We start from the raw sequence: 26,342 nt of genomic DNA, 5'->3' as shown, positions 1-26,342 counted from the left end.
TGCTTTGTAAGCCACTTTAATTTTATTTATATAAACATGGTGAAAGTGTAATTCTAATACAATCTTTTGTCTTTGCTGTCTTACAGGGCTGTAACTCTATTCCTCACTAGAGCTCTCAGCGTCAGCTAAGAAATTCAACACCAACAAATTAAGCACTGGCAGTCTTGTGGAAAGCTACTATAACGAGCATGAGAAATAGTCAGAAGTGAAGTTAACAAGATAAATAATAGTTGCCATCCCAATATCTGTACAACTGGAATCCCATAATTTCGATCAGGGCAGAAGCTAAAGGACGAAGTCTTGTGCCAATCTGTATTGTTCATTTTCTCCCCTTTTATTTTCTTTTGTTGCTGTCAAGTAACGGGTTTGCTCATTGTCATTATAACTTGTGTGGACTGAATTATATCTGTATTGTAATAAAAATGTTTGGCTTTATGGAAACAGCTGATTTAGCTGTTGTAGGACTTTATTTTGTTCTTGTATTGTGCATTGGATTTTTTGTAATGTGGAAGTCCAACAGAAGTACCGTGAGCGGATACTTTCTTGCAGGACGCTCCATGACCTGGTTAGCTATAGGTGCTTCATTGTTCGTGAGCAATATTGGCAGTGAGCACTTTATTGGTTTAGCAGGATCTGGAGCTGCCAGTGGATTTGCAGTGGGAGCTTGGGAGTTCAATGCAATGTTACTTTTACAGGTATTGGGTTGGGTCTTCATTCCAGTCTACATCAGATCTGGTGTGTATACCATGCCACAGTACCTTTCTAAGCGTTATGGTGGTAACAGAATAAAAATCTATTTTGCTCTGTTGTCCTTGCTATTGTACGTCTTCACCAAGCTTTCTGTTGATCTGTATGCCGGTGCACTGTTCATCCGTGCATCACTGGGCTGGGACCTGTATCTCTCTATCATCATTTTGATTGGGTTAACTGCAGTGTTAACTGTCACAGGAGGACTTGTGGCTGTCATCTACACCGATGTTCTGCAGGCTGTTCTTATGATTGGTGGAGCTTTAACTTTGATGGTTGTCGGTATGGTCAAAGTTGGAGGCTTGGATGAACTGAAACGAAGATACATGCTTGCCTCTCCAAATGTTACTGCAATTGTTACTACTTTCAATCTAAGCTCGACTAACACTTGCCGTATCCACCCTAAAGAGGATTCTCTAAAGATGCTACGTGAACCAACTGATGAGGATATTCCTTGGCCTGGTTTCCTGTTGGGTCAAACACCAGCCTCTGTTTGGTATTGGTGTGCTGATCAAGTCATTGTGCAGCGTGTCTTGGCAGCAAAGAACATCGCTCATGCCAAAGGAGCCACTCTGATGGCTGGTTTTCTGAAACTCTTGCCCATGTTTATCATTGTCATTCCAGGGATGATTTCCAGAATTCTCTTTACTGATGAGGTTGTTTGCATTAATCCAGAGCACTGCATGCAAGTTTGTGGCAGCAGTGCAGGTTGCTCAAACATTGCATACCCACGCCTAGTGTTGGGAATCTTACCTGTAGGTCTTCGTGGTCTAATGATGGCAGTCATGATAGCAGCTTTAATGAGTGATTTGGATTCTATATTTAATAGTGCCAGCACAATATTCACCCTTGATGTCTACAAGCACATTCGAAAGGCTGCCAGCTCTCGAGAACTTATGGTAGTGGGTCGTTTATTTGTTATCTTCATGGTTGGCACGAGCATTGCCTGGGTTCCTATAATTATAGAAATGCAAGGAGGACAAATGTATCTCTATATCCAAGAGGTAGCAGGATATCTAACCCCACCAGTGGCAGCTGTGTTCTTACTTGGTATTTTCTGGAAACGCTGCAATGAGCAGGGGGCTTTCTGTGGGGGGTTAGTTGCATCAATTTTGGGAATATCGAGGTTGATTCTTGCCTTTGTATACCATGTGCCAGAATGTGACCAGTCTGATACCAGACCAAGTTTTATCAGAAACATTCATTATATGTACTTGGCAGCGGCTTTGTTTTGGATCACTATCATTACAGCAGTTATAGTGAGTCTGCTGACTCCTCCTCCTCCCAGAGATTTGATTTGTACTACCACATTCTGGGCATTAAAAGACACAGAAATAATACAAAGTGGTTATAAAGAAGAATCTGACAAGTTAACAGACAAAAACCTGGCAAAATGTGGCGATGATAACAGATGTGCCGATACTTTAGATTTTAAGCACAAAGATGAAGATTCGTCTCCATTAGCTGATCGAATAGAATTAGTTCTTTTAATGCCTGGAAATGGTGATTCCAAATCTATGAGTCCACTTGTCAATGAAGGTCAGATAAGAAATGACTCTTTTGCAAATGGCCAAACATCTCCAGTAGGACAAGTGGATAAAAAGGAACCTGAAAAGAAAAGGAATGTATGGTGGAGATTCTTTGATCAGTGTTGTGGAATCAAGAATTATAATGTGAAAAAGACAGCAAAAGATTCTGTAGAAAGTGAAATGGTTTGTTTACAAATGTTGCAAGAGAGTCCAAAAATTAAATTGATATTAAATGTTGGTCTTTTTGTTGTGTGTACACTTGGCATATTAATGTTTATCTATTTCTCTTTGTAAAATGGAAGTTGTTTAATATCAGTATTGTGTTCCATCTTCCCAGCACTAAGTTGGTAATCCTTTTTGGTCCACTTTGGGAAAGATATACGAAGGAGTAAAGATGAAGCTTTAGTATCAGTTGGATTCTTTTCACTAGTTATGTGAAGACACATTTATACTTGGTGTTCATTGTATTATTTGTTTTGTTTGTGGTTTGTAAATGATTTAACTACTTGCGTGATAAGCATGTAGAAACCCATTTTTCATTCTTATAACAAATATTTATCTATTATCCTGTTGGTTTCTTCATAATTCATATGTGTATTAGGCTAGGGTGAATTTGAAGGGCATGGAGCTGAATTGATTTTGGGTATAGTGGAACAAACATGTAACCCTGCAAGTTCTTTATTGATAATTAAAGCCAACCATCCACTTATTCATATAGGTTGATTATTTTTTAATCTTATTATTTAGTTACCTAATAAGGAAGCAAAGTTGTTGCTGGCAATGTACACTTAAGACGCGGTTTAGTATTTGGTGGCATGGATATCAAATTGGAATTTTGGGAGGGTGATTGGAGTACCATCTGCAATGAGAAAAATTGATCTGAAGTGACTATTACTTCAAACAAGATTTGCAGAATATTTGCTACTTCATGTTTCAGGTAGTGCAATGATGCTTTTCTGAAAGTTTATATCAGGTTATGCTAACCTAACTACCTAATTGTATTGCTTACAAAATATTATTGCTCTAGTATTAACTTTAATTACACTCCTATCTCTAAACTTTCTTCTTGGATCATCAATCATGTCTTCTCCCAGCTCTGCGCCCTTGGTTCACAAGGTCTCCTGCTTCAATTTGTCTCTCATCGGTTGAGAACACCAAAAAAGCATTCGCCAAAGTCTTGAATAACATGTCATGTGATAATTCTGGTACTTTATCCCCCTTTGTCCTCCAGGAATTAAATATGAAATTGAATGTGATTCAGAACTGAATTATCTATTTGCTCTTGCTTGATACCTCCCAACCAAACCAAATTAAGTCATCCCAAAGTCAAAAGATTTGTCTCTGGATCAAAACCATCTCCTTGTATGTACCTCTAATTAGCAACATTATGTAAGATTTAGATTAGTTTCCACAAATGAATGAATGATTCCCAACTCTGACCAATTCCAAACTCTTTGCTGAGCTAAGAGCTCTTTAAGATAATTATTTATTTAATCTTATTTGAGCAATGTATTCACCATGACAATGTCGAGTCCACAGTGAAATTATTACTTGGTGTTTGGTAAAATTTGCATTATGAATTATCTCAGGCAGAGCTTTAAACCTTTAATCTATTTACGCTACATTGAATTTCAACTGAAGGTCTTTGTAAATAAGGTCCAGTTATTGCTAAGTTGTTCTTGTAGATGTGCAAACCTCTAGTTTTATGAAACTTGTCCAAAACTGCGAAGAATTATGTTCTACAATTTCGTCTGCTTTGGTTTCCCAAAGCCTTAATTTACTGTGAACACAGAATTTAGTTTATTGGAAAATGCTTAACATTATTATCTCACTTTCCAAGATCCTACAACTTTATAAGCTGCCTTGAAAGCTTCAGTCTTCTCGTGCTTGTATCTGCTTGTTTTATCCATATGATTCCATTGCTTCTGCTCTGAGTGCTTTCCTGTAACTTCTTTGCATCTCCACCTTCCTGTTTTTATTCTTGGAAAAAAATGTACTCAAAATTCATTCCTTTTGTCAGGTTTTTTGTGCTGCCTCTACTTCCTCAGCATTTGTTCACACTATCTACTTGTGAGGCACCGTGGGACATTAACTACTTCAAAAGTACTCAGAGACTTGTGTTGTTATAATTAATTCACATCAAAATTCAATTTGAATTTTGGCTTCTGATAGCTGGTTTTTATGTATGTGTTAGCTGTAACCCTAATCTGTCCAAACTTAATTTGAATTATTTGACTAAAATGGAAAGGAAGTTCTGGACAAATTATTTCTTGTCTTTTTTTTAAAAAAAAGTTTCAAAAGCATGAACAATCATTGTCTAATGGTATTGTTTTCCATGAGATCGGTGTTGCTAGTAGAAGGTAGATGGTGTACAAATTGGAGGCAGGGAGAAGAATACAAAATTGAGCAGAATTTCTTTTGTAGCACAATTGCAGAATGAATAAACATTAATTTTGCACGCTGAAAATTGAATGTAGTACATTTTGGGTTTTATCTTAATGATTGGCAGTCATTCAAGCTAAATGAGGTCATCATAGACTTGGAAAAGATTGGTTATTAATTAACATTTTCAAGGCAAAATTGAAAATTTGCTTTGCTAGCTTAATACTAGGAAGAAAATAATGAATACAGGGATCTAAAATTTTGAGTCAGCAGTGTTATTAGAGCTATTCATTGAAAGCTTACTGGGTATCACCATTTGAGTATATTGCAAGGAAGAAGCTGGGAGACCATGTGTAAAAGAAAATGTGAACATGTCTGAATATAGGTATGTTCTTAGACATTGGGTGTTATTGTTCATATGGTTAGCACCTACAGTACTGCATCGTGTATAGTGAACCCTCACTTTTTCTTAAAAGCTTGCTGTTCCTTGTGATTCTTAAAATAATTAGTCCCTTGCCAGAGGCCTGGCATACAACATTATTCTTCTGATCTGCCAGGACATGAAACATGAGCTAATACCTCATGGGTAAATTACTTTGATTATGTAGTATATTTCATAAGTAATTATTTGGTTATTTTCTACATGTATAATGTAGGATTGTACCCAAACATGATTTTTAAGGTATAAATTCTCGCTGCAGAATCTTATTCCTACTTTCCATGATTGGACCTCAGCTTATTCTTGTTTCATGCCAAATCTTTTGCTCAGACTTGTTGGCCAACCTATTGATTCTGTTTTGTCAAATGCCATCAAATTTTTGACAAACCAGTGCATGCAGTCTGTATTGTGGGTAAAGTAATAATATTGTATTCAAGCAATGAGTCTTGTGGTTTAACTTTAATAATTCACTGTGTGTTTTGTATTGATTATTTCATATGCTTCAAGAAATTTGTTGAGCTTGGTTCTAGTATGGCTTCTTAGCAAGTGTTAGTTTGAGAATAGATTTGTAGGATGACAGGTGGACCAGGGAAGCTATTTGGTGACAATGCATGCAGAGCTTGTGGCAATCACCTAACGGGGATAAAAGTTTGTGCGTGTTTGTATTTGTGTGTTGTTAGTTTGCTTTTAAAAAGGAGTTTGGGTGAGGTGCTTGCACTAAGTAGTAATGGAGCTGATCTCAAATCTTGGATTTGATGAGCCTAGTGGTTTTATTAGACTTTGTAAAATACTTGATTGTGATTTTTTTTTAAAGCTTGTTTCACGTATTACAAATTGTTTTGTATCTCGGCTCTGTGGAACTAGTAGACCTCATTTTCACTGTACCCATCCCTGTCCCAATTTCTCTGTCCATTGAGGACAAAACATTTCCCACTGATAATTCTCCTGTACCTTTACTCAGAGAAAATAAGTAACCATCTTAAACTTAGTAATTCAGAATCCTTTCATATAAGAGAGGGTTCTGCCATCCATGTGCAAAGTCTTGTTACTGAACATACAGATTAAGACGCTTGCACTCACATTTGGCCCAAAGGATTGTGCTGGTGCTGACTACATCTTTTGTACGTCAAATATCACAACTTGACCAAAAATTTGCGTCCATTGACAATTAAAATGCATTAAAACAGATTCTTTAAATGTCATGGGTGCAATATTTTCCAGAACAAGCACTTTTGTCCAATTTGCAATGGAGAAATATCTGACCATCATTATTTTAAGAATCTAGAGTGCACACTAGTTCCGGCATTTTTGTTACTTGTACTTTCCTAGTTAAAGACAGCATTTGTGTTAATTGAGTTCTCCACAGTCTTGACAGTTTATCACCAGCACCACTACAATCATGCAAGTGCTTTGAGTATTTGAATGTATCAGTACTTAATCCTGGAAACAAAAGACTGAAGGTGCTTCCTAGAAAACAGGAACAATCAAATTGTTGTCAAGATGCATTACAGTTGCCTGCCATCCAAATTAGATCAGTGTAACTACAATGAATATATGGATCCCTCAGATTATTTGCATTATAGCCTAGTAAGTAATTTCAGGCATTCTGGTTACAGACTGCATGTGCAAGATTAATGCTACCTGAATTTTAAAAGAAGCCCATAGTGCTGTATCTTGCTGTTATTCATTGTGCTATGTAATCCTTTTATCTAGAGTAGTTGCCTGAGTCGCTGGAATGTATGAGCTAGCTGACTGATTTGTTGATTTGAATTTCTTGGTATTCGGATGGCATTATCTTTCACCAGCTGAGCTTGTGTATAAGTTTGTACCCTTTGTGTGTGGCTGTTGTGGAGATGACTTGTGACTAGGCACACACTTTCTTTTTGGTGGTTCAATTTCAAAGAGATTTCTGCCATGCTAATATCATTGGGTATAGAAAAAGCTGACAATAGACCCCTTTCTAATGCTTGTCAGTGATAGATCAGTTAGTCAGTTTAAGTCACAAGAAAATGCTTTTTGCAATCCTGCTCCAAAGTTTCCATTGGGTGTCTGAGAAAGAAAGGCTGTTTTAGGGTTTCTATTACAAATATTCTACTGTGGTATATCACCCAACTGTTTGGATCTGAATTAAAAGTTATATGCATCACTGTTTTTGAGATAGCCTAATAAGAGGCAAGCTTTCACCAATTACTTTTCTAATTCCTGCATTTTATTGTATCAGCGTCTTAGTTTTGGCAGTTAGTCTGTTTTAATTCACTTTTGGTTTATAAAAAATACTTATAGTAGCATTACCACTAAGATTGATTAATTTGGCACAATTCAGTGATTGAACTAGCTGCTCCACTTGACTGGAAACATTTTAAGGATACACTCCTGCATTGACCTGGATATTTGATTATAATGACCTTATTGAATTTAATGCAAATACAGGTCTTCAAAGGGAAATTTTTAATTTGTGTTGATGTCAAATTGACAGCATTTTGGTTCCTTACATCAGAAGTTCCCATATAGTAACAGTTTTCAGGTTACTTCTACAGTACAATATGGCACAGGCTGCTTATCAGTGATAGTGTACTATTTTCTCCATCCATACAGGTTCTATTCCAGTTTTGACATGATCCAGGTGTGTACTTGCATGTCAGTTGTATTCATTTTTGCATTGGTAATGCTACCTTTCTCTGAGTGCTTCAGGATCTTGATCCTAAATTCCTTATTGGGTAAACTTGAGCATTTGAGGAAAAATGCAAATTTTATAAAACAAAGTCTTCAAAGGCTTAATGTGGCAAGTCCAAAATAATGATTTTTTCAGGCAGTTCTTAGCCTGTTTGGCTTGTCTTGCTGAATGCACTTCAACTTGAAGCATGACTATCAGAGATGGAATTTTGGTGAGATGCGTTTCTTACCAGATGGATATTGAATGCATTGGTCTCAGGTAAGACAGAGCACCTCTGATTTTTATGAAGCAGAATCTTATAACGAGCATGGGAACATATTTCCCATGAACTTCTGATTCCCCCCCCTTTTAAAATTAAAGTGTAGGAAATGTGAATTTCTTAAAGCTGTACCAATGGCATTCCTCTGTCCTGCTTGAGATTAAGATGAAGCAGTGTGTGGTATATCGTAGGTGGTTTCACACATGACTAAGTGCCCAATACAAGATTTGTTGTAGCTGAATTGTAAGAGAGTAAAGTTTGTGTTTAATTAATATTTCTTGGTTACAGTTGTTCCTATGCTCGGAGATTTCTTTCTTTTTATATTGGTGCTCTATGCTCAAAACATTTGGTTTAAGCAAAAAATGAAAATCTTAATGGATTGCATTGCCCTGTTTTGTTGGTTATTGCTGGATTCAAACCTACACTTGCAGACCTTCCAATCTATTTTGTGAACGTGTGGTGGGGCTACTTCAGAGCCTTGTTTATTTTGCCTTAGTTTTTGACAAATCATTCACACAAATACTAACCTCGCTCTAACAAACTTGCAAATTACTATCAAAAAGGAAGGTTTGGTAGGAAACTTCTGAAGCTTTTTTTAAAAAATTATTCCTATCTATTTCAATTGTATCACATTTAATTTTAGTCTATAAGACCAAAATTTCTAAAATTTGAGTACAGTTAATTTGAGCATTCTGCACATTGCTGCTGAAAGATCTATTAAGTGCTACAGAGCTACTTGTAGGTTGGCTTAACACTTCACGAATCCATAAAATAGCTTAAAAATTTTCAATAAAATGCTAATATTCTGATTTTTTTGATACTCTAATTATTAATAAATTGATTCAATGGCAGATGTATTTATCAAAAATGGAGAAATACTATGCTTGAAAATTGAATAGGGTATTGGTTTGCAAAAATGCAGAAAATTCATTTGGTACCTAATTGAGATTGTTTCTGAAATTTTCAGGGTTTTGTTTGGTTTATATTTCTTTAACCTTACGGGAACATGATCAATGAACACCTAACATTAACAAAGTTTGTTACAGCGAGCCCTTCAAAGAGAAGTCTGTTTGCATTAAATTTAACTAGGCATTCAGAAATAAGGAGTAGTTGGAAGGTCTGGGTTTAAGAGGTAACAGATAATGCACGAAAACCTACCCTCCATCCAGCTTTTTTTTAAAATGTGTTTAATTTGTTAAAAAAAACATTAAATTTTATCCAGGTCAATCTCCCATGCTGTGCTATATTAGATTTTTAGCTTTATAGTTTTAGGAATTTTAGGGTAAAAATATTTTGCAGATTTGTGTGCTTTCCTTTTGGAGTTTAAAGTTTGCCATGTGTCAAACAAAAAGTTTGAGCATAATCCTTTTCATCTCTAAACCTCCAAATTCAGTAACTATAGAAAAATGTATTTCTAAATTTAGATGGTTTGAAGATGAGGCTTTCATACTATTAGTGTATTAACTGTATAAGAAATAGTATTTCTGCTGTAATTTGTATAGAGCTTAAGGGTAGGGGACTATTTTGTGGACACAATTGGAGATCTTTTATTCAGGAAAGTGCACAAAGAAGCCATGGTTGTCAAGTTCTGGAAATTATTTGCATGAACTACATATTTTGGCATTCCACAACCAGTTAAACGTTCTTTGAAGAAAGTTTCACTGTGAATCTGCAAGTGCTCTGTATTCTTATAGGTAAAATTTTAAATTTTCCTTACTGATTTGCGCCTGACTCATTCAAGCATTTCATTGGGAAAAGAGCAGTATTGATCTGAGCTATGTGTATTCCAACATACTGTAGATGAGAGAAAGGTGCTAGTAGAAAGCTCCTTATATCCCCTCTTTAAATTTAACTGCATAAAGCTAGATAGTTTTGCATTCCTTTTAACTCCAGATTGAGGAAGTAAAAGTCAGGCCAAGAAATTTCTATTTGACTAGCCAATGAAGGCATTGCCTTCTAGCAGTGAGAATCTATTCACATGAGCAATGGCTTATATTGGTAATTTGGGTGTACAATTAGTGATTGGTGTGTGCTTGTTGACTGACACTTAAGTCATCTGGCTTTAACTGGTTTGGAGTGTCTTTGGTACTTAAATTTATCTAGGCCAGAGTGATATTGATTGGCTGAGCACTTTTAATGTTCCCTTCAAAATTGTTTTGATAATTGTTCATAGTACAATGGTATCTCTTTTACTTTCAGGGCAAATATATGTGGAGACTCTGAAGCCATACCAGGAAGTGCTTTGAAATCAAGCTACTCATTAAAATCTTTTAAGACCAAAAAACACAAACCAATCATAAACCACTGAAGCAAAACAACTAAGGGCAATTTCCATTATGGAAATTAATTCTCTGTATTTTTTTAAAAAAGTGCATGGAACTAAGTGTTCCTGGAAAAACAAAGACCTGCGCAGTTTAGGAACCGGTAGTGTTTGCAACATCTTGGCTTTTTTGCATATGTTTTTAAACATTTCACCTGGGATTAAAACCAGTATAGATAAGTATCAGTCCCTAACTACTATTCTATGCGCTAAAACAACTATTCTCTTACCATTGGACTCCAAGGGGCTCTGCCATTAACCCACTTAACTTCTATATTATGACAATCTGGCTATTATTCCAACTGCACCTTTTTTTAATATAAATTTCTATTTGATCCACTTTGCTCAAAGTACTTTATAGGATTGTGGAGAATCTAGCATTCGATTACTGAACAAACCAATGTGAATAGATATTTAGCTGTAACTTCTCCATTATTCGCTCATTCTGACATCTGATTAATGAACAGCAGCACATTGGACCATTTGTGTTATGGCTACACTTTCCTGTGAAAAATTGCTACTTTCGTTTTGCGCTGCCTCTGTGGAGGTAGGTAATGTAGTTTATTCGATATAGAGGTTCTCTTGACTCTTAAACATATACCAAATTTAATTTGTTCAAGTCTGCATATATTTTTAGAAGACGATAAATTTCCGATTGGGCATTTACTGCTTTTTAATGTTAGTTTATTATGCTTATTCTTAAATACTATTTAATACTTGCATGTGGAAGACAAAGATATATGGTACCAAATCAGTTACTGGAATTGCATTTTGTGGAATTAATTTTAAAATTTATAAAAGCCTTTAACTTTCAGAAACAGTTATGTGACAAGTATGTTGCTGTGCAACAGTTATTGAGAATACAGTAATAAAACAAGTGAGTTAGTCAAAAGAATGACAGTTGGATAGAGTAGCAATTACAGGTGTTTCCTATTGAAACTGAGCTGGTTTGTTTTTATCAATTGGTCATTATGTTAACAGTTATGCTTCAGTTTACAGTATGTGGGGATCAGTTCTTGCGTATATTCTACAGGTTTGCATAATCGAGCTGATTTAGGAGCAGACTATATATGGTGCGTTGATGCACAAAAGGAACAACAATAACACAAAGGTCAGACATTCTCAAATTTCTTTGGCAGATCTATCAATCGTGACTTGCAGCCTGACTGGTTGGGTGGGTTGATGCATGTATATGTCTTGCATTTGATTTTTGTCCGATTGGGTGGTGGATGCGTGGTAAGGGAAAGGATGAATCGTTGTTATTGCTGTATCCATGTTTAAGTTCTGTTCATTCCTTGACATGCTCATTTAGATAACTACAGCTGGAGGAATTGCTGGGGCACGTTAATTGTTCTAAATGGCCCAGGTTAAGTATAGTGGTGTAGTGTTCATTATCTTCAATACCATTCAATAATCTGTGCTGGAAATGCAGAATTAGATTTTGAATGAGAAATTGGCTGCGACATCTTGTATTGGTGAGATAGTTTACTGAGGCCCACCAAAAATATTGAGTCTTGAATAACAGACATTGAATGAGATAGTTTAGTAATAGATCTAACTTATAGAATGATATCACCATTTGGAATTAATTAATCCCTTTGAAAGCATGGAGGGGAAAATATGGCAGAAATGAAGCTACGAGAAAATATTGTAAAATTAAGTAGCTATTGATTGGTTGGCTATGGGTCCTGATAAAATTGCAAGCATAATGAAGTATCTGCAGAAATATTTAGAATACTTGAAGTATTCAGGACTTGACATTTGCCAACTTAAGGGCTACATCATAAGCGTAAGAGATTCTGCAGATGCTGGAAATCCGGAGCAAGACACACAAAATGCTGGAGGAACTCAGCAGGTCCTCCAGCATCTTTGGAGAGAGATAAAGAATTGATGTTTCAGGCCAAGGTTAAAGGACCCAGCCCAATACATTTGACTTTTTATTCCTTTCATTAGCTGCTGCATGACCTGCTGAGTTCCTCCAGCATTTTGTGTGTATTAAGGGCTACATCAGTTAGTCTAAAAGAGCTAAAATATATTTTGAAGGAGCAAGAAGTCTGGATAGGTGGATCATTACAGTATTGATGAAAATTAAACATAAGGAGCATAAATTAGGTATAGCTACAGTGATCAAGAAGTGATAGGTAGTAATTCTAAAATCAGGATTGAATTTTGCAAATCCAAATTTATGATCTATTGTGCAATATGGGAGAAATGAGTTTTATAGTATCTGTTGTATAAATGGGAAATGATTTTGAGCATGTAATTAGAGGGTGTAGTTAGAGCAGATGATGAACAAAATAGAAAAGTTCCAGTACCTTGAATAAGATTTATTAATCAAAGGCATTGATAAATTCTGCATTTGATACTTTTAAGGATAAATGTGCATGAGGGATTGAATACTGATAAATGAATACGATTCTGTAAAAACGGGCTCTAAGTTTTGGAATTCTGCAGAAAATTGTTGTGATTTTAATGTTATTTATATCATTCCAAAACATGATAGGGGGGCACTATAAATGGTGGGGGAAAACTTTTGATGCAATTGATCATCAGCATAAATATCCAGGGAATGTGAAGCTGTTAACAATGAGGATTCATTTGAAAGTATTTGATTATGACAAAAAAACTTCACATCATATTGGTAAGGTATGAAAACTATATATGTAATATTCTGTGCTGTTCCGTACACTTTGAAGTGGATATTGATGTATTGGAAAGAATTTGTTGGCGGGTTGCCTTGGGTGTAATGGAGGAATCAATTAAATTGGAGGAAAGACTTTGGTGTTGATATCGATTAGGTCTCTCAAATCCTGAAAAAACAAAGGCTAGATATTACATTTGCTATTATTGGGGATAATTTCTTTAAATTTCCTGTATTTTGTCATTTGTTGGCTTAACCTGACTGTTCAATATGAGGTGAATGCAAGGCTTGTTGATTAAATGGAATCAACACCCCTTGTAACTGATTGCATATAGGTACTAGTAGCCATCAACTGCGCTACAGTTTGCTCACCTTCTTGGGTTGTTTTGATTCAAGTCTTACTATTCTAAGTTGAACATCTCAGAAATCCTCAGCAGTACGTCCTTGCAGCATTGATTAATTAATGTGTGGGGCAGGTTCAGATAACCTGATTGTATTTTTTTTTAAGCCTGGTGTGAACAATTGGTCCAAAAGGATTCTTGCTTAGATAAATGATAATCTGTTTTAACCTAGTATTCCAAAATATGGCTTGAGATCTATTGAAACCATAGAAAAGCGGACAACTCAATCGGGGCTCTACTTCTAGAGTTTTGATACACCAAAATCTTGAGTCAGGAACTGTTTACATAAACAGATAAATTGTATTAACTTGTGACTGAAAATTGTTTGTGGCCTGTTGGGAGGAATGGACAAATTTTTGTTCTTTGTTAGTATATTTGTTTCCGTTTCATACTTTAAGGGTCCAATTTTTCTGTTTGTGCTCAATGGGGAAAAGTACATTCAGCAAAACCATTGACCAGACTGGAAATGCTTTTAATTATCACTGGGAGAATTTTCACATGAGGCCACATGGAAAGCTACTGATCTGGTTGAGTCCTTTCAACTGTTTAAAAACACTACAGAAAGCAAAATCAAAGTGGATTTTTAATTCTGGTCTTAATTTGTTTTTCTCCCCTCACTCCCAGCTTCACCTAAAGATCTTCCTTGTAAACCAGAGATCCTAGTCCAATTCTCAGGACATAATATCTTTAAAATTTATCATGATTTTCAGTTTGGCTTAGCTGGTATTATTCTTCACTCTGAAACAAATGCTCGGGCCCTACTCTAGTACATAATTTTTGCAGCATTTCGATTTGATATTAAGAGGCATCTTTCTACTATGAGATGCTGATATCACAACTACTATAATTAAGAACTACATATTCTTCGCTTCCCATCACTCTAACAGATTGACTGCTTGTTCATCTTGTTTGCTATATGTGGCATCCTCATGTACTACCTCAGTTGTGACTACAATGTTGAGGCCTTTTCCCTGCACCTTCTACAAAACAGTATGCAGTCTGGCAATGGAGAAATGCAATTATGACTGGGTGATTGATTGAATTTTCATTTGATTCATGGTATTCTGAACACCAAAGGATAAATTAAGTCTGTACATAGGCACAGGAATATGACTGTGCAAGAAAAATTGGGCCCTTAGTGAAGAAAAATTGTATTGGAATATGGAGTGTTAATTAAGCTGATTACTGTACAAAACTTTTAATGAAATGTTTATTTCTGTTCAGTAGTTTTCTAAAAATCTTTTAAGAAAATAGTATGTTGTGTACTCTGAATTTTATGTGTATTGTAAAAATGTATGTACCAGTTGATGTATTTTATAATGCTTTTATGTATCCTGCTATTCTGTGAAAGCAGAACATTTTTTGATTAATTTCACACTGCTGGTCATTGAAGTGGAGAATATTCACACAAGATTCTTTTGTGAAAATTATTCATAGTTGCCTCTTGGCTACTCGAATCAGGGTTCCGTCTCAATTACATTAAGTGTTGTCAATGTCTTTACCCTAATTCTTGATTTTCCTTTTTACATTAACATTGTTGCTTGACTCATGTGAAGTATGAAATTTGGTTCTGATGTGTAATACTGTTGGCAAAAGCAATAAGGTCACTTCTGTGCTGTTGTATTTAAGAGACTAGATTAAGCACAGAGATGGATCAGAAAAATGCATAATGTACTGTCATTTTTCATTCTCTTGACCTTCTGTGTTTTTTAAATTTCAGAATCATTTGTCAAGATCCATCTTTTAAAAAGAGAATGTGTACACAGTCTGAAGGTTCCCATTTGAAGCATCTGGCATCCAGGAATTGAATGGAATAAAGTGAATATGGTTTATAAAACAAATTGAAAAGCCCATCTAAGGTAGATTATCCTCCTTGCCCCAGCCTAGTGGCCATGAAATTTTACATCATTCAAAATTATGTCCAAATATGTCAACTTGGTGTTTAGCAGGTGCATTGAGTTCCCATCTACCTGTTTATTTTTCTGTCCAGATGGTATAGTACAAACATCCTTTCGATTAAAGATGACATTTATACCATATTGTTGGTAAATGGCAATATGAAATTGATTCATAGATTGCATACACTATTTTTGTGTTGACCCTAGCTAAATTCCACTTTTTGCATTAGCCAGAAGGCTAAGTGGAGCCTGTTATCATTATAGTTGGAGATTCAAACTCCTGCTGCCAAGATAAAGTGCATTATATTTAGACATAAGTTTGGACATTCAATAGTTTTATGACAGTAGAAATGTTTGAAACTGATATGCCTTGTATATCACTACAGTTTAGAAAGAATTCTTCATACCTCAACATTGAATAACCCTTTGTTTAAATATTAATTCCCCCAAATGACACCTTTTGCAAGTAATTCCTTGTGAGTATGAGGATTTTGTGTGATGGATAAGGCAAATCAGTTTCAATGTTGCATGAACATTTGCAAGCATTTCTACATTTCTAAAACTATATTCAAAATTATATTTAAACTTTTAAGTTAGTGAATGGTAACAGAAGTGTCACATTTTGCTCTTCCGTATTTTCTCCACACATGCCCATCCACTCACGTAAAATCTCAATTCAGACCACTTCTTAATTAACCATAGAGATATTGATTATATTGTAATGCATTCCAGCATGAAGTGGTTGAACACACTGGGGAGGGAGGGGGAGAAATTATATTAACAATCTATAATTTCTTAATTGGAATTTTAGGGTTATAAGCATGAAACTGGCTCAAAATATTCCACAAACATGTTTCCATTGTTAGCAATGTTAACAAGTTGAATCCGTTGCAAAAGACAACGTTCTGACTTCATTCTAAATGTGGTATTCACTCTGATTTAAAGGTAATTTTTTAAGGTATATTTTGATTGGTAACAAAAGTTTAAAGCTCTGCTGTAGTTTAAAAACCAGAGAAAATGCTGGGTTTTTAAGAATTTTCTTAAATTTTGATGGTAAAGATTGAAAAATCTGATCTGCCTGATTAATTTTCAAGGTCAATTTAGTGGGAAAATCTCGTTTGGAGAATATGTAGCATAAATGACATTATAGGGAATGACCATCTTTTAATGAAAGATTTTGAGGTGTAGAAACAATATGCCCAAGAATTTGAGTAAGTGAATTAATTTTAACTTCACTTGGGTATCTGTGTGTTTCGAGAGAGAGCGAATGTAAGATTTTCCATAGAACGTGATCAAGAATGGGAGCCTCCAGAGAAAGTACATCTATCTAGACTTCTGTTTTATAAACTAATGTATTGTGAAATTGCACATGACGTGGATGGAATAGCATTCAAGAGAGTGCTCATGTTTGTGCAGTTTTAGTTATGTGAACCCGAAAACATTGTAAACATACACTTGCTGATTTCAACATTTTTTGGTGTTTTAATGTTATTCTTGAAGAATTTTGTTTTGCTGAACTACAAAACTAATAAAGTTCAACATAATCATTGAAGTATTTTGTCTATTTTATTTAAATTGGTAACTTAATGTTGCAAGAACCAGCATGATAATACAGAAAAGTGTAGTAGCCAACATAATTCTAGTGATTTCTTATTCATGTAAAAACTAGCTGTTTTGTGCTTGTTTATTTCCAGAAATTGCTTGGTGTGGGTGCTGCTTGTGGTTTCAATATCCATTGACAGATAGATCAGAAGGAGGAAAATCTTCAGGGGACTAGATGGTAGTAGAATCAAATCTCTTGGTTGTTATCTATAACTTCACCCGTGTTCAAGGTGAGGAGCTTTTAAAATCTCAAGAAATAAAGGAAAATTTGGATTCCAAAGTTTCAGGACTGATCTGAAAAAGAGCTAGTACAATTTTTAATTGAAGGAATTGCTTTTTTTAAAAAAAAAAGAGGAAGTAGCTGTAAAAACATTAATTAAAATGAGGAGGAGAGGGGTAAAGGAAGACACTACTTTCCAATGCAAGAGTTTGACGATCATATCCAATATTAAATGTTATATAATGGAAATCGGGAACAGGATTATGAGACATAACCCTTTGATCATAGCTAGTCCAATAAACTCAATGAACTTGGCCCTAAAAACAAATCAAAACTTAATTTGTCTTTAATTGGTTATTGACCAAAAAATCCCTCCTCATTTCAGGATCTTGTTATGGAGCACTACAGCCCAGAGATGGGCTGTTTGGCCCATCTAGTTTGCTAGCCTTGTTTCCTGCCTAACTTGATCCACTTCAAGGTTCAATGTAAGTTTACTGTAGTGTATATATGTTACAGTATATGACCTTGAGATTAATTTTCTTGCAGGCATTTACAGGAAAATATACATAAACAAAGACAACCAATGTGCAAAAAGACAATCTGTGAAAACATAAAAGGGAGTCTTAAGTTGTAGAATCAGTTCACCTGCACCTTGATCATAGCTCTCCTTACCCTTCTCATTCATGTACCTATCCAGACTTAAATGTTACAATTGAGCAAAATTTGCTACTCCTAATAGCTCATTCCATACTTGCACCACCCTCTTGGTGAAATAGTTTTGCCTCTCATTTCCCCTTAAATCTATCACCTTTCACCCTTAACTTATGATCTCTAGTTCTAGTTTCACCCAAAATGAGGGGGCAAGCCTGTTTGCATTTACCTTCACTACTAATAACTTTATACCTCCAAAATGTCCCCGTATTCTGCACTCTAGGGAATGAAGTCCTAACCAATTCAACTTGTCCAATTTGTGTATTTCAATGATTTTCTAAATGCCAGTAAATACAAGTCTAGCTAGTCTAAACTTTCCTTAAAAGACCATGCATTCATTACAAGTCTAATAAACCTTAGAGCTGTTTCTCCCCTTGAAGGATAAATACTGCACCAAGTATCAAAGCTATTATAATACTGCCTTAAATAACTAAAGCAGAATATCCAGATCTTAGACCATAATAAGTCTGCTCTGCCATTCCATCATGGCTGAAAAATCATTCCTCAACCTCACTCTCCTCTCTTCTCCCTATAACCTTTGTCACTCGTATTAATTTAGATCCTATCAACCTCAAATATATAGAGCTGCACACATAATACTGGAGGAATGCAGCAGGCCATGTAGCATCTATGGAAAAGAGTAAACTCAACCCTTCATCAGGGCTGGAAAGGAAGAGGATATGTCAAAGTGAGAAGGTGGGGGGAGAGGAGGGAGAAGTACAAGTTGACAGGTGACACCCAGAGAAGGGGAGGGGTTTGTTACGGATTCAGGCAACAATAAATATATAAGCTAGGCAAGGGTTTTTATAACAAATAACACTTTTATTAAACACTGAAAACAAACCCCCCAAAAGTAAACAAATCACTAACGTAACCGGAAATCAGCTGCTGTGTGGCAACTTAAACAGTTCTGAAAGCAAGGAAGCTTAAAACAGTTTTTAAAGCGATGTTGCAAGAACAGTTCTTTAGAGTAGTATTGCCAAAAGTTCAAAATGCTCACAGTCCATTTAAGGGAGAGACTTTTTAAGACGATTTAGATTCTCTTTCATGTCATGTTGTTTTAGTTCCCAAATCGAACTTTTCCCACGAAGAATTTACATAATGAAACGGCTTAAAGGCACTGACCTTTCCTTTACAACACTGTCCTCAATCCTTTCTGCTATTTTGCAGGGATTAACACGAGAACAGTCAACGAATTCCTTCCGAATAAGGATCAAACAAGGTCCAACCTGTTTCACCATCGAAATCGATTCTCCTCGATCTTTTATCTCCCGAACTCCGATCTTCACTCTCCACTGATTCTCAACTAGCAGTATTATAAAGAAACTGCCGGCAATGACCTTTTAAACTTTAGGCATTAGATAAAACTTCATCTTTCAACTAAACGGTGTCATCACATTAAATCACGCAGTGGCATAAAGTCAACATGGCAAATCCAGCCATGAACTGCCCCTCCTCACAGGGAGGGGTCCTCCTTTTATACCTTGTTAAAAAAAAACCTGTCACATGACCTCTACTGGTGGGAAAATGACATCACTCCACCATCACAAGACCATTACCTCAAGTCCAATATAGCTTCAACCCCAGTCACGTGACAAGGGTACCACTGTCACGTGTCACGAGTACGTAACAGGTTGAAGAAAAAAACGCTGGAAACTTGGTGAAAAGATTGAAGTCTGGAGAAAGGGGAATCTGATAGGACAGGACAGAAGACCATGGAAGAAAGAGACAGGGAAGGTGCATCAGAGGGAGATGATGGATAGGTAAGGAGATAAATTGAGAGGGGGGGAAACAGGAATAGGGAAAGCTGGGGAGTTGCAGTTACTGGAGGTTTAGGAAATCAATGTTCATGCCTTCATGTTGGAGTCTACCCAGAAGGTTATGGTGTTGCTCCTCCAACCTGAGCATGGCCTCATCATGGCAGTAAAGAAGGCCATGGACTGACATATGGGAATGGGAAGTAAAATAGAAATGGGTGGCCATCAGGAAATCCTTTTTGTGGCTGTTGGAGTGAAGATGCTTGACAAAGCGATCTCCCAACCAACAGCAGATCTCACTAATTATACAGGAGGGCATACCCAGAGCACCAGATCCAGTAGGTGATCTCAACAGACTCACAGGTTTAGTGTTGCCTTATCTGGAAGGACTGTTTGGAGCCCTGAATGGCAGTGAGGGAGGTGTAGGTGCAGGTGTGGCCCTTGTTTGCCTCTCAAGGCTAAATACCGGGGGAGATCAGTGGGGAGGGACGAATGGGCAAGGGAGTTGCTTAGCAAGTGATTCCTACGGAAATTGTTAGAGAAGGGAAAGATGTGTTTGGTGGTGGGATCCCATTAGAGATGGCAATTGTTACAGACAATTATGTGCTAGTTACGGAGGCTAATGTGATGGTAGGTGTGAACGAGAAACCATGGTGGTGGAAGGATGGGGATAGATATGCACAAAATGGAAAAAGTGGGGTGGAGGAACGGAAGCCCCTTTGAAGAAGGTGGATATCTCAGTAGGTCTGGAATGAAAAGCCTCATCTTGAGTGCAGATTATGGCAGAGACAGAAATGAACGGATAGAATTTTTACAAGTGACATGGTGGGAAGAGATGCACTGTAGTATGCCCTAAATATACCCAATTACTTGGCCTTCTCAACTATCTGTGGCAATGAATTCCACAGATTCACTACCCTCTGGCTAAAGAAGTTTCCCCTCATCTCTGTTCTAAAGGGACCTCCTTGTATTCTGTGGCTGTGCCCTCTGGTGCTAAACTCCCCCACTATAGAAAGCATTTTCTCCACATCTACCCTATCTTAAGATTTTCATTTGAGTTCTGTAATAACAGAGGCAACATAATTACATACTGTACCTGTATATTCACCTTTTATGAATCATGCTCTGAGTCAACTGACCCCTTTTTGCCTCAGATCTGCAATTTATCACTTTTTTAGGTAACACTTAAAATAATCCATTCTGACAGGAAAATGTTAAACTCTCCTGCAGTTTATTGCATCTTTCAGATGTATGTCCACCCACTTTAACTTTCTGTATCACTTATTTCCTCCTTTATGGCAGTTTGAAATAGTCATGCACTTTCAAATGTATAAATAAAATGTGCAAACAGAAGATGTTCAGTAATTAATCAGATTCAGGTTTATTTTGACTGGTGAGTTTGTGAAATTTGTTAATTTAGCAGCAACAGTACAATGCAATACATGATAATAAAAAGTCCAGTAAATATATGTATATTAGATAGATTAAAATAGGAAAAAACAGAAGAAATATATATTTTATAAAATAAGGTAATGCTCATGGGTTCAATTTTCATTTAGGAATCAGATGGCAGAGGGAGAAGAAGTTGTTCCTGAATCGCTGAGTGTGTGCCTTCAGGTTTCTGTACCTATGCATTACCTGAGTGCATTTAAGAGTTCATTTCAGTTCATTGACAGCTACATTGTTTGCAAATTACCACCAAAGCACTATTCATGACATGCAAAATCTTACCAGTTTAATTTTTCAGTTGAGATCCTACACTGCAATTGTTAGGTGTGGCTGATTTCCGTTTTAAACTTTGAAAGAACAATAAGCAGAATACCATTAAACTCTGGCAGGTCAGTTAATCCTGAATATAAAAGTTAAAATTAAATTTATTATCAAGGTACATATATGTACTTGAGATTCATTTGCTTGCAGGCATTTACAAGTAAAGTAAAAATACAACAGAATTACTGTATACAAAAAAAAAGACTGACAAACGACCAATGTGCGAACGAAGACAATCTGCAAATAAAAAAGTACTGAGATGATGAGTTGTAAATATTTATGATTAATTGGTTGTTGTTCAAGTGTATGGCTGATGGAAGTTCTGATGTAGATTGTGAGGTGTGCTCAGAATATTAGGCTAGTTTGTGTATGACTGAACAGAGTCTCAAAATATGTTCTTTTTTCTCCAGTACTGATGAAGACTCAGCCCAAAACATCAACTGTAGTCTTTTTCCATAGCTGCTGCTTGACCTGCTGAGTTGCTCCAGCATTTTGTGTGTGTTGCTTGGATTTCCAGCATTTGCAATTTTTTTTCTCAAAATACTCCTGGTTTGCTTTAATCAACTACTCTGAAATGTTTTCTTTCCATAGCTATTTTCTGATTTACTAACTACTGTGTATCCAACATTGTTTTTATTTTATCACTTACACAACTATCAGGGAATTGATCTGTCATATATGTAACTTCGATATAAAAAATTTACTTTAAACTTTCTACTGTTGTAAATCCTCCTTCCCTTTGATCTTGACAGACTATCTGATTGACTACTTTAGGTGATTTCACACCTGCTGCTGGTTGTTTCCTTCTGAATTCTTGATGTTGATCTTGAAATTAAATATCAATTTCTGCTCATCTAATTGAGCCACCTCATTCAATCTGTTCTTCAGTTCAAACAGTAACATAAAACAATATACCAACCTTTTAACCTACTCCAAGATCAATCTAACCCTTCCCTCCTACATAGGCCTTCATTTTTCTTTCATGTATGTGCCGAAGAGTCACTTAAATGTCCCTCCGTATCTGCCACCATCCCTGGCAGTGTGTTATCACTCTAAAAGAAAACTTACCTCTGACAACCCCCTTATGCTTTTCTCCAGTCACCTTAAAATAATGCCCTCTTGTATTTGCCACTTCTGCCTTGGAAAAAGGTGCTATCTGCTCTTCCTATCTAGGCCCTTTATCATCTAACACACCTTTATGATGTAACCTTTCATCCTCCAATCCAAAGAATAATGCTCTAGCTCACTCAACCTTTCCTCATAATACAGGCTCTCTAATCCAGGCTGCCAAACAGTAAATCTTTGCACCCTCTCTGGAGCTTCCTATAATGAGGTGAACAGTGCTGAATACAAGCGCATATCTTTTCATGCAGAAACAAATTGTTCACTTGAAATGAGCTACCATGTTTAACAACAGGAAGTGCTTCTTTCTCAAAGGCTTATAGAATGAATCTGAGATGAATCACATGCTTCACACTTCTGAAGACTACAAATGATTAAATCTGTTCACGTGCGGATACTTTTCCACTGAGGATGAGAAGGCCTTTAAGCAAACCCACCACATCTAATTCTTGAATGTGCAAGGACTGCAGAAATTTAACTTGATCTTTTGGCTTTGGCATTTGCATTTGCTATCACTGTTAAGCAGGGAATTCATCCTGTGTGGAATCTTGCCCAGTTCCAGACTTTATTTTAAATAGGGTCAGAGTTGTATAGCATGGAAAAGGGCTCTTCAGCCCATATGTCAATGCCTACCAAGATGTACAGTATGTTCAAGCTATTCACTGGTTCCACACCCCTCATTGTTACCGTCAGGAAGGAGGGACAGAAGCCTGAAGGCACTCACTTAGTGATTCAGGAACAGGTTCTTCCTCCTCTGCCATTAAATTTCTAAACGGATCCCTGAACACTACCTCTCTACTTTTTTAAAATTTGTTTTTTGAACAACTTATTTTAACTAAACTAATATACATATTAACATAGAACACTTACAGCACAATACAGGCCCTTCAGCCCACAATGCTGTGCTGAACATGTACTTACTTTAGAAATGAACTAGGCTTCCCCACAGCCCTCTATTTTTCTAAGTTCCATGTACCTATCCAGGAGCCTCTTAAAAGACCCTATTGTATCAGCCTCCACCACAGTCACCAGCCTATTCCACGCACTCAGCACTCTCTGCATAAAAAAAAACTTGCCCCTGACATCCACTCTGTACCTACTTCCAAGCACCTTAAAACTGTGCCCTCTCATTTTAGCCATTTCAGCCCTGGGAAAAAGCCTCCAACTATCCACACGATCAACACCTCTCATCATCTTATACACCTTTACCAGGTCACCCCTCATTCTCTGTCACCCCAGGGAGAAAATGCCAAGTTCACTCAACCTATTCTCGTAAGGCATGCTTCCCAATCCAGCCAACATCCTTGTAAATCTCCTTTGTATCCTTTCTATAGTTTCCACATCCTTCCTGTAGTGAGGTAACCAGAACTGAGCAAGGTACTCCAAGTGGGGTCTGACCAGGGTCCTATACAGCTGTAACATTACCTCTTGGCTCTTGAACTCAATCCTTTGGTTGATGAAGGCCAATGCTCCGTATGCCTTCTTAAGCACACAATCTGTGCAGCAGCTTTGAGTGGCCTATGGACATGGACCCCAAGATCCCTCTGATCCTCCACACTGCCAAGAGTCTTACCATTAATATTTGACCTACCAAAATGAATCACCTCACACTTATCTGTGTTGAACTCCATCTGCCACTTCTAAGCCCAGTTTTGCATCTTATCAACGTCCCGCTGTAACCTCTGAAACCTTCCACACTATCTACAACACCCCCAACCTTTGTGTCATCAGCAAATTTACTAACCCATCTCTCCAGTTCCTCATCCAGGTAATTTATAAAAATCACAAGAGAAAGGCCCCAGAACAAATCCCTGAGGCACACCACTGGCCAGTTACCTCCATGCAGAATATGACCCGCCTACAACCACTCTTTGCCTTCTGTGGGAAAGCCAATTCTGGATCCGCAAAGTAAGGTCCTCTTAGATCCCATGCCTCCTTACCTTCTCAATAAGCCTTGCATGGGGTATCTTATCAAATGCCTTGCTGAAATCCATATACACTACAGCTAGTGCTCTACCTTCATCAATGTGTTTGGTCATATCCTCAAAAAATTCAATCAGGCCTGTGAGGCACGGTCTGCCTTTGACAAAGCCATGCTGACATTTCCTAATGATGTTATGTTTCTCCAAATGTTCATAAGTCCTGCCTCTCAGGATCTTTTCTATCAACTTACCAACCAATGAAGTAAGGCTCACTGTTCTATAATTCCCTTTCTTGAATAAGGGAACAACATCTGTAACCCTCCAAAGCCTCTCCCATCTCCATTGATGAGGCAAAGATCATTGCCAGAGGCTCAGTAATCTCCTCCCTTGCCTCCCATAGAAGCCTGGGGTACATCTCGTCTGGTTCGGGTGCTTATATAACTTGATGCTTTCCAGAAGTTCCAGCATATCCTCTTAATGTCTATATGCTCAAGCTTTTCAGTCCGCTGTAAGTCATCCCTACAATTGCCAAGATCTTTTTCCGTAGTGAATACTGAAGCAAAGTATTTGCTAAGTACCTCTGCTATCTCCTCCGGTCCCATACACTTCCACTGTCACACTTGATTGGTCCTATTCTCTCACATCTCATCTTCTTGCTCTTCACACACTAAAATGCCTTGGGGTTTTCCTTAATCTTGCTCACCAAGGCCTTCTCATGGCCCCTTGTGGCTCTCCAAATTTTATTCTTAAGCTCCTTCTTGCTAGCTGTATAATTTTTTAGATTTCTATCATTACTTAGGCTATTGAACCTTTCGTAAGCTTTTCTTTTCTTCTTGACTAGATTTCCAGCAGCCTTTGTACATCATGGTTCCTGTACCCTCCATCCTTTCCCTGTCTCATTGGAATATACCTATGCAGAACCAACACGCAAATATCCCCTGAACATTTGCCACATTTCTGCTGTACACTTCCCTGAGAACATCTGTTCCCAATTTATGCTTCCAAGTTCCTGCCTGATAGCTTCATATTTCCCCTTACTCTAATTAAATGTTTTCTTAAATTGTCTGTTCTTATTCCTCTCCAATGCTATGATAAAGGAGATAGAATGGTGTTCACTATCTCCAAAATGTTCTCCCACTGAGAGACCTGACACCTGACCAAGTTCATTTGCCAATACCAGATCAAGTACAGCCTCTCCTCTTGTAGGCTTATCTACAAATTGTGTCAGGAAACCTTCCTGAACACACCTAGTAACTTCACCCGATCTAAACCCCTCGCTCTAGGGAGATGTCAATCAATATTGGGGAAATTAAAATCACCTACCATGACAACCCTGTTATTGCATTTTTCCACAATCTGTCTCCCTACCTGCTCCTCGATGTCCCTGTTACTATTGGGTGGTCTATAAAAAAAACACCCAGTAGAGTTATTGACCCTTTCCTGTTCCTAAATTCCACCCACAGAGACTAAGTAGACAATCCCTCCATGGCTTCCTCCTTTTCTGCAGCCGTGACACTATCTCTGATCAGCAGTGCCATGCCCCCACCTCTTTTGCCTCCCTCCCTCTCGTTTCTGAAAAATCTAAAGCCTGGCACACGAGTATCCATTCCTGTCCCTGAGCCGTCCAAGTCTCTGTAATGGCCACAACATCATAGCTCCAAGTACTGATCCATGCTCTAAGCTCATCCAGTTAGGTGAGACAATATACTTAAAGTAATTCAGATTTGTTTATCATGTATTGCATTGTACTGCTGCCACAAAGTTAACAAATCTCACAACGTATGCTGTGATATTAAACCAGGTTTTGATTTTTTAAACACTTGTCATCCATGTATCTGGCTGCATATTTCGTAAATTTGCCAAGGGGTAGTGCATGTGTGGAAAACATTGCCACAGATGACTGGAGGCCATGTCATTGGGTATATCTAAAGTGGAAGTTCATAGGTTC

The 26,342-nt window shown here is 37.1% G+C and overlaps 1 protein-coding gene across 27 annotated transcripts in view; it reads left to right on the top strand.

Moving 5' to 3' along the window:
• The window catches only part of LOC132393516 (sodium/myo-inositol cotransporter-like), a 35,432-nt gene extending 18,590 nt beyond the window's left edge, over positions 1 to 16,842 (top strand). For 24 of the 27 annotated variants that reach the window (XM_059968892.1, XM_059968893.1, XM_059968888.1 and 21 more), the window contains 2 exons: positions 87 to 11,461; positions 15,113 to 16,842. In XM_059968892.1, the coding sequence (XP_059824875.1) occupies positions 423 to 2,570 (2,148 nt within the window). In that variant the 5' untranslated portion in view covers positions 87 to 422 and the 3' untranslated portion in view covers positions 2,571 to 11,461; positions 15,113 to 16,842. Of the gene's footprint in view, positions 1 to 86; positions 11,462 to 13,564 lie in introns of all 27 variants that reach the window. The other 3 variants (XM_059968865.1, XM_059968881.1, XM_059968874.1) reach the window with 3 other exon arrangements.
• The last annotated feature ends 9,500 nt before the right edge of the window (positions 16,843 to 26,342 follow it).

This window comes from Hypanus sabinus, chromosome 4 (assembly GCF_030144855.1).
Source record: "Hypanus sabinus isolate sHypSab1 chromosome 4, sHypSab1.hap1, whole genome shotgun sequence".
Classification (NCBI taxonomy): domain Eukaryota; kingdom Metazoa; phylum Chordata; class Chondrichthyes; order Myliobatiformes; family Dasyatidae; genus Hypanus; species Hypanus sabinus.
Note: the sequence above shows the minus strand (reverse complement) of the source record. Positions and strands in the feature narration are given on the sequence as shown.